Source organism: Coturnix japonica, chromosome 4 (assembly GCF_054131305.1).
Source record: "Coturnix japonica strain WE chromosome 4, WE-NBRP24, whole genome shotgun sequence".
NCBI classification, from domain to species: Eukaryota; Metazoa; Chordata; class Aves; order Galliformes; family Phasianidae; genus Coturnix; species Coturnix japonica.
In genome coordinates, this window is record NC_140666.1 from 55,867,930 (window position 1) to 55,884,639 (window position 16,710).

Below are 16,710 nucleotides of genomic sequence, written 5' to 3' on the forward strand. Positions count from 1 at the left end.
TTTTTCCAAATGAGAGTGAACTGTGATATTACATCCCCCAGTACCCTACTGGATGATTTTCCTCCTTTCAGCCTATGCTCGAATATGTGAAAGATACAATGAAGTTGTGAGCAGTACGATTGAAGCTTCAGTTAACTTCAGATACATTGGAACTTTGTGTTGTAAAACTTTGAAATAATTTTGGTTTTCTTTTTTTTTAACCTGCAAAGGATAGGCTGTTGTTAACACGTCTCTTGGGGCACACTCTTCTTCCCCTTTGCATAATGTGAACGTTTAATTTTATCCAAGCAAATTTCTTTTTAAAGTTATATAGAATCATAGAATTGCCCAGGTTGGAAAAGACCTTGCAGATCATCAAGTCCAACTGCAGCCTAACCAGTACCCTAACTCTAAAAACCCTACACTAAATCATATCCATGAGTATGCAGAATTCAAGATTGACTGGGAACATTTTTTGCAAACACGGCTGAAGAAATGGTCTGCACAATAATGCGCACTGTACTCTGGAACACCATTATACTGAATTTCTAATGCTTTCTAATTTCTCATCAAGTGGTTGCAAGTGTAATGTTAACCTTGTCGCTGCACGCTTTCTTCCGAATAGTTTCTTCCATTTGGAAGACATCAGTTTCACACTAACTTAGTAAGATAGGCTGGAATACTTTTAGCATTACTTTAGGAAAATGAGTCCATCTGTAGGCTTTCGTGCTAAAAGTTTTAGAGTAAGGTGTGACGTATGTACTAGTTGGTATTAATTCAATAAGCTGTTTTGTATCAGCTTTCACTTAAAATTTTGATGTGAGGAATCTTCTTCTGGAAATGTGCTGAAATAGAGCTAAACCCATTTGTCAGCATGTGGTGTAAGTGATTGGGAGCAGGGCTGCTGCAGTAGTGTGGCCTTGACAATGTTCTTTTTTGGGTGTTGAATACAGACGAGAGTTCTGCAAGCATCTCTCCAGCCAAAAATAGTCATAGACGTGGAAGAAAGAGTGCAGCCTTTCTCATCTGCTGTCATCTTGCTGCTGCCAGTGGTGAATACATCATCCCCACCAGAAGATACCGAGCAAAGGAGGAGATTTATTCTAGTCCTCTTCATTTATTTCCTTTTGCTGGTGACTAATTTATGCAATCTGAATAGCTGTGCCTGCATCTGCTGCAGCCCTGTGTTCAGGGGTGTATTCAGAGTTTCTGTAGTAGCACAGAATGCTACAGATTTCTTTTTTCCTCTCTCACCAGATTCTCAACTTTCAATAATTAAAAATAAAATAGTTTTTGCCTCTTGTGGCTGCAAAGACAACCTCAAAAATATGAACCAAATGTAAATTGATGCCTGCATGAGTCTGCGGTCACCCTCCACAGTGAGCAAAAGCCAGGCAGCTGAGGAGAAAAAGAAGAGAACAGATATGTGTGTCCTCCTGCCTCCTCTTGTATGCACTGTCACCAGCTGTCACATTGTGCCTGTTTACTTTTCTTACATTTGTCCTGAAGTTTGCCATTCTTTTTCCTGTTCCTTTGTTATCCCAATAGTTCCATGTGACATCATCTGCTTGCAAGTGTGAGTGGTCAAGCAGCTGCATTAAATGCAGTCTTTCCAACCTTTTTGTTATTTGTTTGAAGGAATTCTTTATTTTTCTAAATAACTTCAGAAAACTTCTGTATGTAGCATAGGCATTCAACTTGTTTAGGTTTTATATTTCAGCTAACTAACAAGTGGAAATAAAAACCTCTAAAATGAGGTTAAATATTAAAAGTGTATCAGTTTTTCTTGCAAAACTAAATTCTTTTTCTAAAGTTCTATCATAAGAGCTAAAGATGATGGGCATTTTAAATTCCGGAAATTTTATTTAGGTAAGTTGGAGTAAAAAGCAGGTATTTCCTCATTTGATAGCATAATGGCAAACAGAACTGCATATGTAGAAATGCTCTATTCATTGGTCTGAAGAGGCATTTTAATAGACATTTACTTATTTGTTTCATGGATATCACTCAAAAGAAGAAACTGTCCTTGGCATCTGGCTTGATTATACTTCTCAGTTAAGCACTGCTATTCTTGATCAAAATAGTTCCTTTTCACACGAGACGTGTGCACCAGATTGGTGCAGCCCATGTGAATGGCTTGTCTTAGGAAGCTGAAGTTAATACATAGTTCATGTTATTTACTAGAAACCAGAATAAAAAGAATGAAAAATGGACATGCAAACATTCACTGTAGCATCAAGGCAGCTTACACTCCATTCAGCCGGTTATCCACAGGCAGAAGCAGACTGTTTGTCCTTTTTCACTCTTGCATTTGCCTGTCATCCAGCTGAAAGTGTACAGATAAGATATTCATCCTGATTTACTCTGAATTAACGATCTTGAGCGTATCAGTCTTTCTGTCATGTTTTCAGTTTGCTAGTTCTAGTTGGAATAAATATAGAGAATTGTTCTTGAAGACTTTCCTAAAATTAAATTATGAACAAAAATGTGAAAACCTAAGAAAAACGTACTAAAATAACAAGTCAGCTTCTGCACCAGAAAATTTAAGCTGCTTGTTTAGTTGCATTGCTGAATCCTCAAATCAAATCGCTTGTCAAATTTGGAACTGCACTTTCCTTCCTCATGCTCGTTCCAGAGAATAAATAGCATGAGGCTGCTTTAGGAGAGATTGCTTTAAAAGAAGAAAATATTAAGCTTATGCCATGCTTTGCAATTTACGTTGGCAGTTTCATGTTACTTTAACATCTTTGTAGGAGTTTGGATTTTGACAATAAAAGATTGACAACAGCAGAATTTAGTCTCAAGACTAGTCCTATGTCTTTTAGCATCTGTGATGGATATGATACAATTTGTAATGGATTGTACACTGCAAATGTGCTACAAACTAAGCATGCTGCTTTGGTTTTCAAGTGCTTTTTACTTTTCTGGATATGTTATTCTTTTTAAGTGGGTGTGCATAAATAGCCATACAAATACCTAACTTAATGCACATTTAGATTAACAGTGTAAATCAGTAGTATTAAAACATTGCTGTGTTTTTAATCATTTGGATTATTTTAAATTTAACAGTTGAGTTAGATGGGGTATATTAAAGTATTTAAACTTTCAATGCAATTAAATGTATTTAATTAAAGATACAGAAATTGAAAGAGATTTCTAATCATTTAGTGGAACCTGGTTGTTAATAGTTTATTTTTTATTGTTAAAGTTTGAAAAGGTTGATATAGTGTACAAGTATTTATATAGCCAAGATACTTTTTTTATTCCCCTTTAAATGACCACAGACCTTGCCAAGAAATACATTTGGAACTGATTTGTTTACCGAACTGCCAGGAATTTAATAAATCAGGAAAATCCATAGTAGAGCACCCATTGGGTTGAAAGTGATGTGTTGTAAGAAAAATCTGAACAATGCAAAAAGCAGTGTCGTGGGACTGTGAGTTCTGTCTGCTGCACTCCTGTTCTGCTGAGCTTAAGTAGTTCATGGGAATGCATCTGAAACAAATGAGCTTTCTCTCAGTGTTTTGATTCTTCTTGATCTTGAAAATAAGTTATTACAGTTGGTAGGGTGGAAAAGCAAGTTTGCAGAATCTTTGTTTGGAAACATAAAATGACCTCATTTAGATTAAAAACAACAACAAAAAAAACCCCACCGATTTGTTTTATTCCTTCAAGCTAACAAGTAGAATGTTAGGGTTTTGTATTTAAGTATCTTCTCTCCGTAAAACTTTTCTTTGGATTACTTATTGTACTGTGGCATGGTACAGTGGTTTAATATAACAGCCTACTTCTGTTCAAAAGGCTGTTATAAAGGAAGTGTATTAATCCCAGCCCTTAAGGAACATATTGTCCTTGGGACGTGTGAAGGCTGAGAGTCGAGGGAGGTGAGGATCTCACCTCGCATCAGCCCTGAGCACTGGCTGATGTCTCTGCATTGCTGTCCAGGTCTGTCAGTGGCTTTCTGGCACAGCTGCAGTTATATCAGCTGCTCTACAAGTTGCAAAAGCAGTTGAGTTATTTAAAAAATAAAAGTAACTTAGGCAGATAATATATTGGAAGGAAAGATGTGGGCATGGGATGGCTGTGAGAGATGGGGATCTGGTGTGAGGAGTCACCTAGGGCTAAACGCACTAGGAAGGACTTTGCAGAGCTCTGTGTCTGCTTTTCTTTAGTCAAGTGGCAGGTGTATATCTATCAGGAATGTTTGTTTCACTCATAAGAGAGAGGTTTAAGAAACTAGCAATTGAGTGAATGATGGTGGCGTTTGCTCTGAATTGAGTAACTGAGCTGCTCCCTGCACACGTGACATGGGCTAATCAAAGTGATGATTGGCTGAGGACAGCCTTGCATGTAGGTATGGCTGTGAATGTGTACGTTAAGCGTTGTTTTTTCACTTCCCTGTTTGCTTTTCTGTCTTCTGAATGCTCGTAGTCTGGAAGCTCAACAAGAAATCTTGGCATCTGCAAAACTGGAAGGCACCAGCTATCCTTACTCAGCAATATCTCTTACTTGGTTTATGTGTGTGTGAATTATGGGTTCTGCAGAGTTGCACACAGAATATTTTAATGAAATGCCCAGTCAATCAGTGAATTATGCCATCCTGTGGGTCAAGTTAGGATATTGTTCAAAGTTGTGGTGACAGATTGCAGTCAATAAAGATAGTTCTGTATTTTGGAAAGCCAGAAAAAAAAAATGCATCTGTAGAATGGCAAGAGATCCTCCCAAATCTTATTTTTTACCTTCTTGACATTAAATGAAAATATCTACAAGTGGAGTATCTTATTGCACTTTTAATGTGAAAAGTGACTGTGCAAAAATATCCTGTCTGATGATTTTGAGTAGAAGCATAATTTTAAGAGTTCTATTGATTTACTCCTGTCAGATTTGTCATGCTGCCATAATTAATAAAGGAAGAATACATTTATTTATTTATTTTTTTAGCAATATCACTCTGATTGATTAGCAGAAGTAGTTGAATGTCCTGTTCGGAATCTCTGCTGAAGACATTTGGGAACAAAAAACCAAAGCTCAATTATTGGAACATACTTCCAGACCAAGCGGTTTGATCTGCAGAATATTTAAATATAATAAAAACACAGAACTGAAAATGACATTCTTCAGGGTGTCACTTCCAATTATTTGTTCTATGGAGCTAAGGCCAAGATCACATTGACTAGGCTGCACTATGGTAGCTTTTCCTTCAGGATAATTTGGGGGTTAGTAACTGCTTTGGTTTGCAAAGCAAAGCTTTTTTGGACTACAGATGAGCTGACTCTAAAGGAACTTTATGCAAACTGCGATGCTAGAGGAAGAGATGAGAGCTTGTCCTTGGAGAAATGAGGTGCAATTCTGGCCTGAAATAGCTATAAAGCTGGTCATTCCAGGCACTGTGACTGCATCCTCTGCAGTTTTCCTCCAGCTTCCAGAAAAGCAGCATTCAAACAATGTAATGTTTCGTTTAGACGTAGAAAGTAGGTTTTCATCAAATACCTATGTTTTAAATTAGATAATTGCATATACCCTGGCACAGTAACATCGATCATAAGTACCATTCCTCCTTGGTCTCAAGAGCTTCTGCTCTGTGCGATGTGGGAGTGTGCAAGTGTGTATGCAGGGAGGAGACGTACGCAGCATACAAAGATGAAATAATTTCCCCTTTTCCTCTCAAGAATAAACAGGCTGAAAGAACAATGGGAATGTCTGATTCGTAGAATGCCTGTTTCCTTACGCAGTGAGCCAGAGAACTGGGCTGTTTATCTAAAAATCAGCTCTTGTTTCAAAAATTAAGTACTTATCATTTCACACAGATATATAGGTATTTTTAAATAGTTTTGAGTGTCTCTCTCTCTTAGATCTGAAGAGTTTTGAAAAGAAGCAAAGGTAATTTTGTTAAAGTGATTTATGTTCATTTCTTCATGAATGTGCACTGCATGTGGATAATATCCTCTATAATTATATTAAGATAATGATTGTCTTAATTTCAGTAGCTGAAAATTATTTGGAATTCTACTGTTGACCACGTTGGATAAATGATTATTCTGTCATAATATAATAAGTTTTACTAATCTTTCTTAACTTGCAGTTTTGATTTTGCTTTATTTATGGTCTTACTTAGGCGTTTAGTAATGTCCAAGGCAGGCACAAAGCATCTGACTTGAAGTTATTTTTTAAATGTTCTTGTTTATTAATATGTATTTATCATTATAGCAGATTATGATTAAAAAAATAAGTGTTTTTTATCAAAGTGTTCTGCTGTTATTAATAATGATTTGCATTCAGTATGTTTGCATACAAAATATAAGTGGGTGCTTCCTATTCCAAAATGTGTCTTTTTGCTAATGACCTTCTTCTCTTCCAATAGGTTTTAGAAAAATAAGTCTGGATGATCTGCGGAAGGCGTACATTGTGAAGGACGTGCAGCAATATATTCTGCATCGTTTGGATCAAGAGGAAGCGCTGAGACAACATCTAACAAAAGAAACTGCCGAAATGCTGAATCAGCTTCACATCAAAAGCAGCGGCTGCTTTTTGTATCTGGAACGTGTCCTAGATGGAGTTGTAGAGAATTTTATTATGTTACGAGAGATCCGCGATATTCCAGGAACATTGAACGGCCTCTACCTTTGGCTCTGTCAGAGACTTTTTGTGAGAAAACAATTTGCAAAGGTGCAGCCTATTCTTAATGTGATTCTCGCAGCCTGTAGGCCGCTAACTACGACGGAGCTGTATCATGCTGTGTGGACCAAAAACATGACATTGACTATGGAAGACTTTCAGCGCAAATTGGATGTCCTGTCCAAAGTCCTTATTGATGGACTTGGGAATACAAAAATCTTGTTTCATTACAGTTTTGCTGAATGGTTGTTGGATGTGAAGCATTGCACACAGAAATACCTGTGTAATGCGGCTGAGGGGCACAGAATGCTAGCCATGAGCTACACCTGCCGAGCAAAGGACTTAACACCATTGGAAGCTCAAGAATTTGCATTGCATCTAATTAACTCCAATTTACAATTAGAGACTTCCGAGCTGGCCTTGTGGATGATATGGAATGGCACACCTGTCAAAGACTCCCTGTCAACCTTAATTCCCAAAGAACAAGAAGTGTTACAGCTCTTAGTGAAAGCTGGTGCTCACGTCAACAGCGAGGATGACCGCACATCCTGCATTGTGAGGCAGGCTCTGGAAAGAGAGGATTCCATCCGCACCTTGCTAGATAATGGGGCATCAGTCAACCAGTGTGATGTAAACGGGAGAACCCTCCTAGCCAACGCTGCCTACAGCGGCAACCTCGATGTAGTTAACTTGCTGGTTTCCAGGGGAGCAGATTTAGAGGTAGAAGACAGTCATGGTCAAACAGCACTTACTTTAGCTGCACGGCAGGGCCACACCAAAGTGGTGAATTGCTTGATAGGGTGCGGGGCCAATGTTAATCACACAGATCGTGATGGCTGGACAGCACTGAGATCTGCAGCATGGGGTGGGCACACCGAGGTAGTTTCTGCACTCCTTTATGCCGGAGTCAAAGTGGACTGCGCAGATGCTGACAGCCGAACTGCACTGAGAGCAGCGGCCTGGGGAGGGCACGAAGATATTGTGCTGAATCTGCTTCAGCATGGGGCTGAAGTGAATAAGGCTGATAACGAAGGCAGAACAGCATTGATCGCAGCAGCATATATGGGGCATAAAGAGATCGTGGAGCACCTGCTGGACCATGGTGCAGAGGTGAACCATGAGGATGTGGATGGAAGGACAGCATTGTCAGTTGCTGCACTCTGTGTTCCAGCCAGCAAAGGGCATGCCTCGGTGGTCAGCCTTCTCATTGACCGAGGTGCTGAAGTTGACCACTGTGATAAAGACGGCATGACGCCGCTGTTGGTGGCTGCTTACGAAGGACACGTGGATGTTGTTGACCTGCTCCTGGAGGGAGGAGCAGATGTGGATCACACAGATAACAATGGTCGTACACCGCTCCTGGCTGCAGCCTCCATGGGCCATGCCTCGGTTGTAAATACTCTCTTATTTTGGGGCGCAGCTGTTGATAGCATTGATAGTGAAGGGAGAACAGTTTTGAGCATAGCCTCTGCACAAGGCAATGTTGAAGTAGTGCGGACTCTGCTGGACAGGGGGCTGGATGAAAATCACAGGGATGATGCAGGCTGGACACCTTTGCATATGGCAGCTTTTGAAGGTCACAGGTTGATATGTGAAGCTCTTATAGAACAAGGTGCTAGAACAAATGAGATTGATAACGATGGACGTATACCTTTCATATTAGCTGCACAGGAAGGTCACTATGATTGTGTGCAGATATTGCTGGAAAATAAATCCAACATTGATCAGAGAGGCTATGATGGGAGAAATGCTCTCCGTGTTGCTGCTTTAGAAGGTCACAGAGAGATAGTTGAACTACTGCTCAGCCATGGAGCAGATGTAAACTATAAGGATGCTGATGGTCGGCCAACACTCTATATTTTAGCATTAGAAAACCAACTTACAATGGCTGAGTATTTTTTAGAAAATGGTGCAAATGTAGAAGCTAGTGATGCTGAAGGAAGAACAGCGCTCCATGTTTCCTGCTGGCAGGGCCATTTGGAGATGGTACAGGTGCTGATAACATACCATGCTGATGTGAATGCTGCAGATAATGAGAAGAGGTCTGCTTTGCAGTCTGCTGCATGGCAAGGTCATGTGAAGGTAGTGCAGCTTCTCATTGAGCATGGAGCTCTGGTTGATCATACGTGTAACCAAGGTGCTACTGGACTCTGCATCGCAGCCCAAGAAGGGCACATTGATGTTGTCCAGATATTACTCGAGCATGGTGCTGATCCAAATCATGCCGATCAGTTTGGGCGCACTGCAATGCGCGTTGCGGCTAAAAACGGGCACTCTCAGATTATTAAATTACTGGAAAAATATGGTGCATCTACTCTGAATGGCTGCACTCCATCTCCAGTCCACACAATGGAGCAAAAACCCTTACAGTCTGTCTCCTCTAAAATGCAGTCCTTAACAATGAAGTCAAATAGTTCAGGGAGTACTGGTGGAGATATGCAGCCTAGCATGCGGGGCTTATCTAATGGGCCCGCTCATGCCTTCAGTTCTCCTTCAGAGTCACCCGATTCTACAGTTGACCGTCAGAAGTCATCTTTATCAAATAATTCCCTGAAAAGTTCCAAAAATTCTTCTCTCCGTACCACATCATCAACAGCAACTGCTCAGACTGTGCCCATTGATAGTTTCCACAGCCTCTCCTTTACGGAGCAAATACAGCAGCATTCCCTGCCACGCAGCAGAAGCAGGCAGTCTATTGTTTCTCCTTCTTCCACAACCCACTCCCTAAGTCAAAATCATAATTCTCCAAGTAGTGAATTTGAATGGAGCCAAGTGAAACCTAGTCTGAAATCAACAAAGGCTAACAAAGGGGGGAAAACAGACAATTCCAACAAGTCTGGGTCAGCTGGAAAAAAAATCAAACAAAATAGTTCCTCCCAACCAAAAGTGTTAGAGTATGAAATGACTCAGTTTGATAAACGAGTACCTGTTGCCAAATCTGGGACAAACATGCCACTCAAATCCATGCCACCAGAGCCACAGTGCAAAATCTTGGTACCGCCAGCTCAGCAAGAGGTTGGTCGATCTCAGCAGCAGTTCTTAATTCATCAACAGAGTGGGGAACAGAAGAAGAGGAATGGAATTATGACAAATCCCAATTATCATCTTCAAAGCAATCAGGTTTTCCTTGGTAGGGTTTCTGTCCCACGAACGGTGCAGGATCGAGGGCATCAGGAGGTGCTGGAAGGCTACCCTTCTGCAGAGACAGAACTCAGCCTTAAGCAAGCCTTAAAACTGCAGATTGAAGGTGGTGACCCAAGCTTCAACTACAAGAAGGAAACACCATTATAAAAGGTAATCAGTCCATTCACAAAGGAGTCAAACACATGTATTTCATCATATGCGTTTAAAGAAGCTGAAAATGCACTTCATTTTATTTTTCTTAATGAAAACCTTGTCAAGTATCTGTTTTGTTGTAATTTAAAGCATAGAATTTGGAAGAATTGGTTCACAGCCGTATTTGCTGTTCAGTAGTGATTGCTCAAGTCTTGCCCCACTGTCCTTGATATGCAACGGAATAAGATACAAAATTTCATGTAGCATCAATCTGGAATTTTCCGAGATAGAATAGCTGGGAGTCTTAATTTGTGGTATTTTCAGGTGTAGTTGTTATTTTGTGTAGCTCCACATGTATTGAGTAACTACTTGTATTTGCAAAGATGCTTTTCAGGAAGCTTATAAAGATTCTCACAAGTCACAGGCACTATACTTCTGTGAATTTGGATTTTGAATGGGAAATCTCATATATCTGCAAATTTACATGGTACCATAAGGCTTGAACTTTATATTTCTGTTACCTTGGAGTAACCTCCCATGAAAGGGATGACGGTTCTGATAGCAAAATGAGAATCTACGTTATCATCAATTTCCTCATCATTCTGTAGCATGAGCTTAAGACCAGCAGAGCTCACTTTGGTTTTTCACTCTCTTGTACTGAATTTTATGCTGAGAAGGAAGTGTTGTGTACGGAAGTGCTGTGTACCATTTTCAAACGTAAATTGTCAGTAAGTCAGCGAAAACAGAGCTATTTTTCTGCCTCATCCTGATGAAGTTTTTTTATCTCAGCGTATTTGGATTATTAATAATTAATGTGTACTATTTGAATTTCAGAGGAGCAGCATCTTTATGAAATGTATGCAGCTCTCTTTGCTTATTTCTGAAAATATTTTTTTTTGTTTTTGTAAATATTGCCATTTTTCCAGACCAGACTGCTGCTACTTAGAACCAGGATGTTCTTGGTTGCTGACTCAGTTCTGCTGCTGTTCATCAAACAGCACAGGTTTCTAGGTCATTTGCAGATGGTGCAGAATCCACAAATAGAAGATATTGAGCTGTGAAAAGCACATTGACAGGTTGTTTGGTTTGGTTTGGTTTTTTCCCCCCTAAAAAAGTGTCGGGCAAATAGAATTCACTTTAATGGAACTCATCTCTCTAGATATACCAGTGGTCTCTTGTGAATTGCAGGGTGTTGGGATATTGTGCTGGACTATGAGGCTGGTATCTTGATTAAATCAAAATATTTGAAACAATACAGTGTTTCAAAAAGGCATGTACTACAGCCTGCACATCAGTAACATGCAGATATTAATACTGTTTACCAAGAGGTCAGATGAGCTGTGTAGCAGACAATAGCAAAGAGGCAGAACTAGGTAAGGAGAGAGAGGAGTAAGTGAGAGGAGACAGGCCCTGGATATTAGTAAAGTCAAAACAACTTCAGATTCCTACAGTTCTAAATCATGTCTAAGCCAGCATTTAAATTTGTCATTTTTTTTCCCCCCATCTCCATACCTACACCTGATATTCAGTGCAGGCACTCATATGTATATATTGTTTATACTTCTGACCTAAGATGTATTGATTTGACCTGACCTGCCGTCAAAATACTAGTTTTGATGCATTTTTCCTCTCTGTAGATTTTAAAGCAAAAAAAGCACAGGGAGTTTTTAACATTCCTCATACAATTCTATAACTCAAGCTGGGCTTTTTTATTGTCAGTAGCAAGTAGTACTTCTTTAAAAAGACAAGTTTTCCTGTGTGAAGTACTTATTTCTGCAAGAAACAGGTGATGTGATGGATAACTGAATTGTTTCTTGTGCTTTTTCTCTAACGATTTCACATAATTTTAAATCTAGAAGTTTAAAACAGTTGTGTGCATTGAGGATTGCTTGGTGCAGGCTGTAATTTACCTCCTCTTTTGCCCAGACTTGAGCAAAAAAGCAGTTATTTCCTTGACCACTGAAGTGCGTTAGTCACCTGTGCAGAATCACATCAGCAATATTCTTCCAGAGCACCTTGAAGAACAGTTTTCCCTTCCCCTGCTGCTTCTTCTAAGCTAGATTCAGAAGCTTTCTTGCTGCAGGGACCTTGTTGCTGCTTTGGATGTCTGCAAGCACAGGAAATCCGTCATGTGATTTGAGTTAGACAGGAAATGCTTTTCGTCATTGGTATGCTGTTGTGTGCTTTTAACTTTAATTATTAGAAATTATACAGCTGTCTTGCTGACAGCACCGCATGTATCACAGAATATTTCAAAACTTGGTGTGTTTGTTTTATACTTCTAGGTCAGTTTCATGATGCCGTGAACAGAAGTGCTTCTGCTCCAAGTGATTTATCGACGGGCTGGGATGGAAGCATGCAGTTCTTGTTTAGTCCACCTAAAAACTCAAGAATGTGAATACTACAGTACAGTTACCTTAATTACTGTAACGTGCCTACATTTTCAGGCTGCCTTCCACTATGTTACCCTCTGTGCTTCAAAAATTTATTTTGTGTACTTCGTATTTAATACACAGAATGAGCACTTTTCTTTTTTAATTGCGGAAAGATACACGCGATATTTCCCTGACAACAGCTGAAAATTGTAAGAGCGAGGAATTGTGATTACCTCTTCCAGAATGCTTGGCAAAGGTGCATGTGCCATAGTTGAACTGTGTATGAAAAGGCCATGCTTTTTGTGTTTATTTTCCTGTGGCTAAAGGAAAGAAATGCAAACACTTTGTCACATTTGCATTGATGTAATGTATGGTCAGTCTTTTCTGTGTGCTTCAAAAAGTTCTTTCAAGAAATACAAATCTTATAGTGGGGTTTTATAAATACTGTACTTGTATGTTCTGTCTATGTAATAGCCGGTCAGTGGTAGCAAAGGAGTTGGAATGCAGCCCTCTGCAGTATCCTTGGGATTTTCGAGAAATGAAATCCAGTGTCTGGTAGTACAGCACCAAATCTGGATGGCAGACTGTGACCACTGAAAGTGAAAGGTGAATTTGGTCTTGAATTCCTGGTCTTCAATAGCCTCAGTTATTGTTACAGTAATGAGGTAACCGAATATGGGTATTTCTTAGGTGCTAAAGTAAAAGGTTTGATCCTGCTTTCCTGTATGTCTTTATACATTAGAAACAGCTCTTTATTTTTCCAAGGTAACAAACTGCATTGAAAATGTCAGTTAAACCAATGTGGAAAACACAGAAGCTTTGTTAGGATGAAAGAATACACAATGAGAGTATAATGGAGAAAGAAAAGGTTAGGAATACTGTTGTCTGTGGACTACAAAGATTACTGAGTTATCCCTGTCCTGAGACAGTAACTCTTTAAAGCACAAACCTGTATGAATGTGGTTACTGCTTCTGATGGATTAGGTAGAGATAATGTGCTTCTCTGGACACAGAGCATCGTTGATCAACAGCCTGGCTAGTCCCTTTGTGGGTAATGGACAGCAGGCCCCCTGCTCTCACAGCTGAAAAAGAATTACATGTCTAGGGGAGAGCAAAGTCAAGACCGTAGTCATGAAAGCAAATGCTATGAATTTTTCCCTTGAATGTGTGTATCTTACTTGCACAGCTCTGAGTGATAGAATGAAACAAGTGATTATTTTCTCCTAAAGATGGAATCTATATTCTACTGTTCACCTTTATGCGGTCTTGCTCTCTAGAAAATACGCCTATTTTTGTAAGCCAGTATTTCTTCTAAAGGCTTGAGATTTGTCTTTTTCATACTCTGATTCCGATCATTCCACAGAGAAGATGATAGAAACCTGACGTTATTTTTACATAGAGGATTAATTAGATGTGTGGCTATCCTTAAACTTGGCTCAGTGGCCCCTGGATGTATGTGTAGTGCATATTCTGAAGCACTAAAGGTCATTGTGTTTTCTTATCATAATTAACGGTCATCAGAACATTTTCTGAAGTTGTTTTTTTGTGGGTTGTCTTTGTTTGTTTCTTTGTTTTTTTTTTTAATATCTTGCACCTCCATTCTTATTCACTTGTTATTAAATGTAAAAAGAATCTTTTATAGTCAGGCATTCAGTGCATAAAAAGATTAAATGTTGAAGGTTGACACACAGCAATATTGATTATTCTGTATGTTTCATGCGTTAAATTTCTTGTCCCCGTGGGACAATTATAACATAAACATGACAGGAGTCTTACAAAACAGCCTTAAGAGAGTTAGTGGCTCAGTAAAGGGAGAGTACCAAAATGTTCTCAGCAAACTTGTTCTGAACCTCAAGTACAGTACATCTGCAATGCTGTGCAAGAATAAAACTTTTCTTGGTTGTTAGCTATGTGTTTTGTTCTGTAGAAAGGGATCCCTGAATGCTGACATTTTTCTACTGACCTTGGCTGTCATTGGGATTATATTTATTTAATTTTATTGTGTTATGAATTGCACCTTGTGAACGGAGGACGTAAAAATGTGGTCAGTTTCGCAAGGGGCCACCATTTATAGATAGCCTGATGGTTTTTGTGTGAATAATATTTACATTCGAAACAGCTGTTGAAGAAATCCTGTATCTAAATCAGCAGAAAGCAGACCTCTTGAAAATGTTTGTAGAAAGGAAACAACAATTCTTACAGATTTTGAACATAGCTTTGGAACAGAGCATGAATTGCTTTAAAACATCTACTTTTCTTGGAAGGTCTGTGTAATTCCACATTGCTGTTGTGCGTGAGTTTTTAATCCCATTGCTTGTGAGGTTTCTGCATCCAAAGGCAAGTCGCTGTTCCCCTGTTGTTCTCTCTGTTCTGCTCTGCTCCTTTACATCTGTACAGTCCAGTGGAGGCGAGTGGAGTTGCATAGCCGTGATTCAGCACGTTTTCTTCTGATGGTGTGAGGGTCCTCCCAACCCAAAAAACCTGAATAAAACGCAAATCCTTTTTCTCTTCATCACATTTCACTGCTCCCTCCAAGGTCTTCTCCACAAGACATCTAAAACTCCTAGTAGTGGGAAAGCTAGGGAAAAGACTGTTTTGTGGACACCGATGTCAATGCTGTATGCATGTGGAAAAACTCTTCAAAAGAGAAATGCATTAAGAAGTATAGAGGCACAATGACGCGTTTTTGTCCTCTCTGTGATCAGTATTGAAAGCGTTACCATTTATTTAAAAATAAAAAGGTATTTTCCCTCCTCAGTTACTCTGCTATGCAAACGTCTGTTACGCTTAATATTCCCCATCTGAACTCCTCAGTTAACTTGGTTTGCAGATAGACTTTTTCCTGGAGTGGGTTGTAAATAGCCTTTAATGTACATTGAATGAATTTCACATTGTAAAATTTTTATTTTATTCCTTGTATTATATTAAGTGAAAATCCCTGTGTATATGAAAGTGCATAATAAATATATTTGCTTTTCAGCAGACATCTAACTGTTTTAATTTTACTACCTCATTTCCTGGGATATCTCAAGAAAAGGCTATTAAACTTGATTAACGTTTGTGCGGTACTTAGTAAAACACAGTGTATGCGTCAGGCTGTCTGGGCTAGCAAGAGTCAGACCCCAAGATTAGTTCCTACAGCCCTGCTTATCTCCTGACTGACTTTTCCCTTTTCCCCATTAAAAGCAAGTCAGTGTGTGCAGCAGAGAATTCACTGCATGTTCTTTTGGTTGAAAAGACAACTTATGCCAGCTGTAGCAGGAGGGCCAGTAAATTAACTATTTCATTTGCTCTTAGTTCTTTACCACTTTAAATGGTGTTTATTAATCATATGTTTGTTCAGTGTCAGTCTGTAGTATAGTCACTTCAAGCAAAAACTTGCAGGAATTCTGCCAGCCTCCTCTTATCTTGAACTTTTCACTCAAAAGTAATAGAAATACTCAGAGAAGGGAGGGATTTTCCAGTCATTGCAGTAATCCCGTTTACCCATCTTACTTCAGATCATGTACTGATGGTGATCTCCCTGCAGAGTGTTTGGAGTGTGGAAGCAGAGTTTGCCTGTACCTTTTGAGGGAATGGTTCAGGTTTATCCCCACACATGCTGGTTCAAACTGACTGTAGCTGCTGCTGCTTACGAGCAGACTGGTTTGTAAGATTAGGAGAGTGTCAAATGAAAATGGTGGTAACTGTTGGCTTATTTTCTGTATAGTATTTTTGTGGTTTCCCCTTATATCTGTTGACACACTTCTGTTAGTTCTTTATGTCTGAAATGGCAAAATATGAGATACATTCGTTCAGTAGCTGTTTTTCACAGAGGCAGAGACGAATATGTACTATTTAAGTTCTGGAGACATTTTTTTCAGATAATCACAGGAATAATATGTAAATACGATTATTCAACACCTCTTTTTAATCTCTAATTCTATGGAATATAAGCAGTCAGGCTGAATAATCCTTCAAATCTCCTGTGAGATCTTTGTAACAGTTTGGCTTGTGCCTTATATGTATTTTCCAAAAGAAATCTGGGACTAGTTGGCACAGCGAACAAGAGCAAGGCTTTGCAGTCAGAGGCCCTGTAGACAGCAATGAGAATTTGGCATTGATCTAAATCCTGACTGTTTTATACTACAAAGAGTCACAGTAATAGGGCAGGGGACTGAGAAATCTACTTGGCAAATCATCTTATTGAAAAAGTCTCTGAAGTTACATGGAGATAATACAAACAAATTGACCATTACGATGAAAATTTAATTTACTGGTGTCCCGGAAAGACCTACTGTCCTCTCATTTATGCTTATCAGTTACTAAGTTTATATGAGAGCAGCTGAGTCACAGAACTATAGATACAGGTAGATTTTAACCTAGAGAGAGACAACTTCTAACAGTCTCCTGTGATATAATCTTGAGGAATTTGATTTGTGTCCTCAGACCCTTTCAGATGGATTAAGATTGCAGTAGAGGATCT

General features: G+C 39.3%; 1 protein-coding gene across 1 annotated transcript in view; it reads left to right on the forward strand.

Annotated features, from left to right (window-relative positions):
* The window catches only part of ANKRD50 (ankyrin repeat domain 50), a 39,880-nt gene extending 24,651 nt beyond the window's left edge, over positions 1-15,229 (forward strand). The window contains exons 4-5 of the mRNA XM_015861898.3: positions 6,341-9,888; positions 12,156-15,229. Of these exons, the coding sequence (XP_015717384.2) occupies positions 6,341-9,885 (3,545 nt within the window). The 3' untranslated portion in view covers positions 9,886-9,888; positions 12,156-15,229. The remainder of the gene's footprint in view (positions 1-6,340; positions 9,889-12,155) is intronic.
* Positions 15,230-16,710: the final 1,481 nt, after the last annotated feature.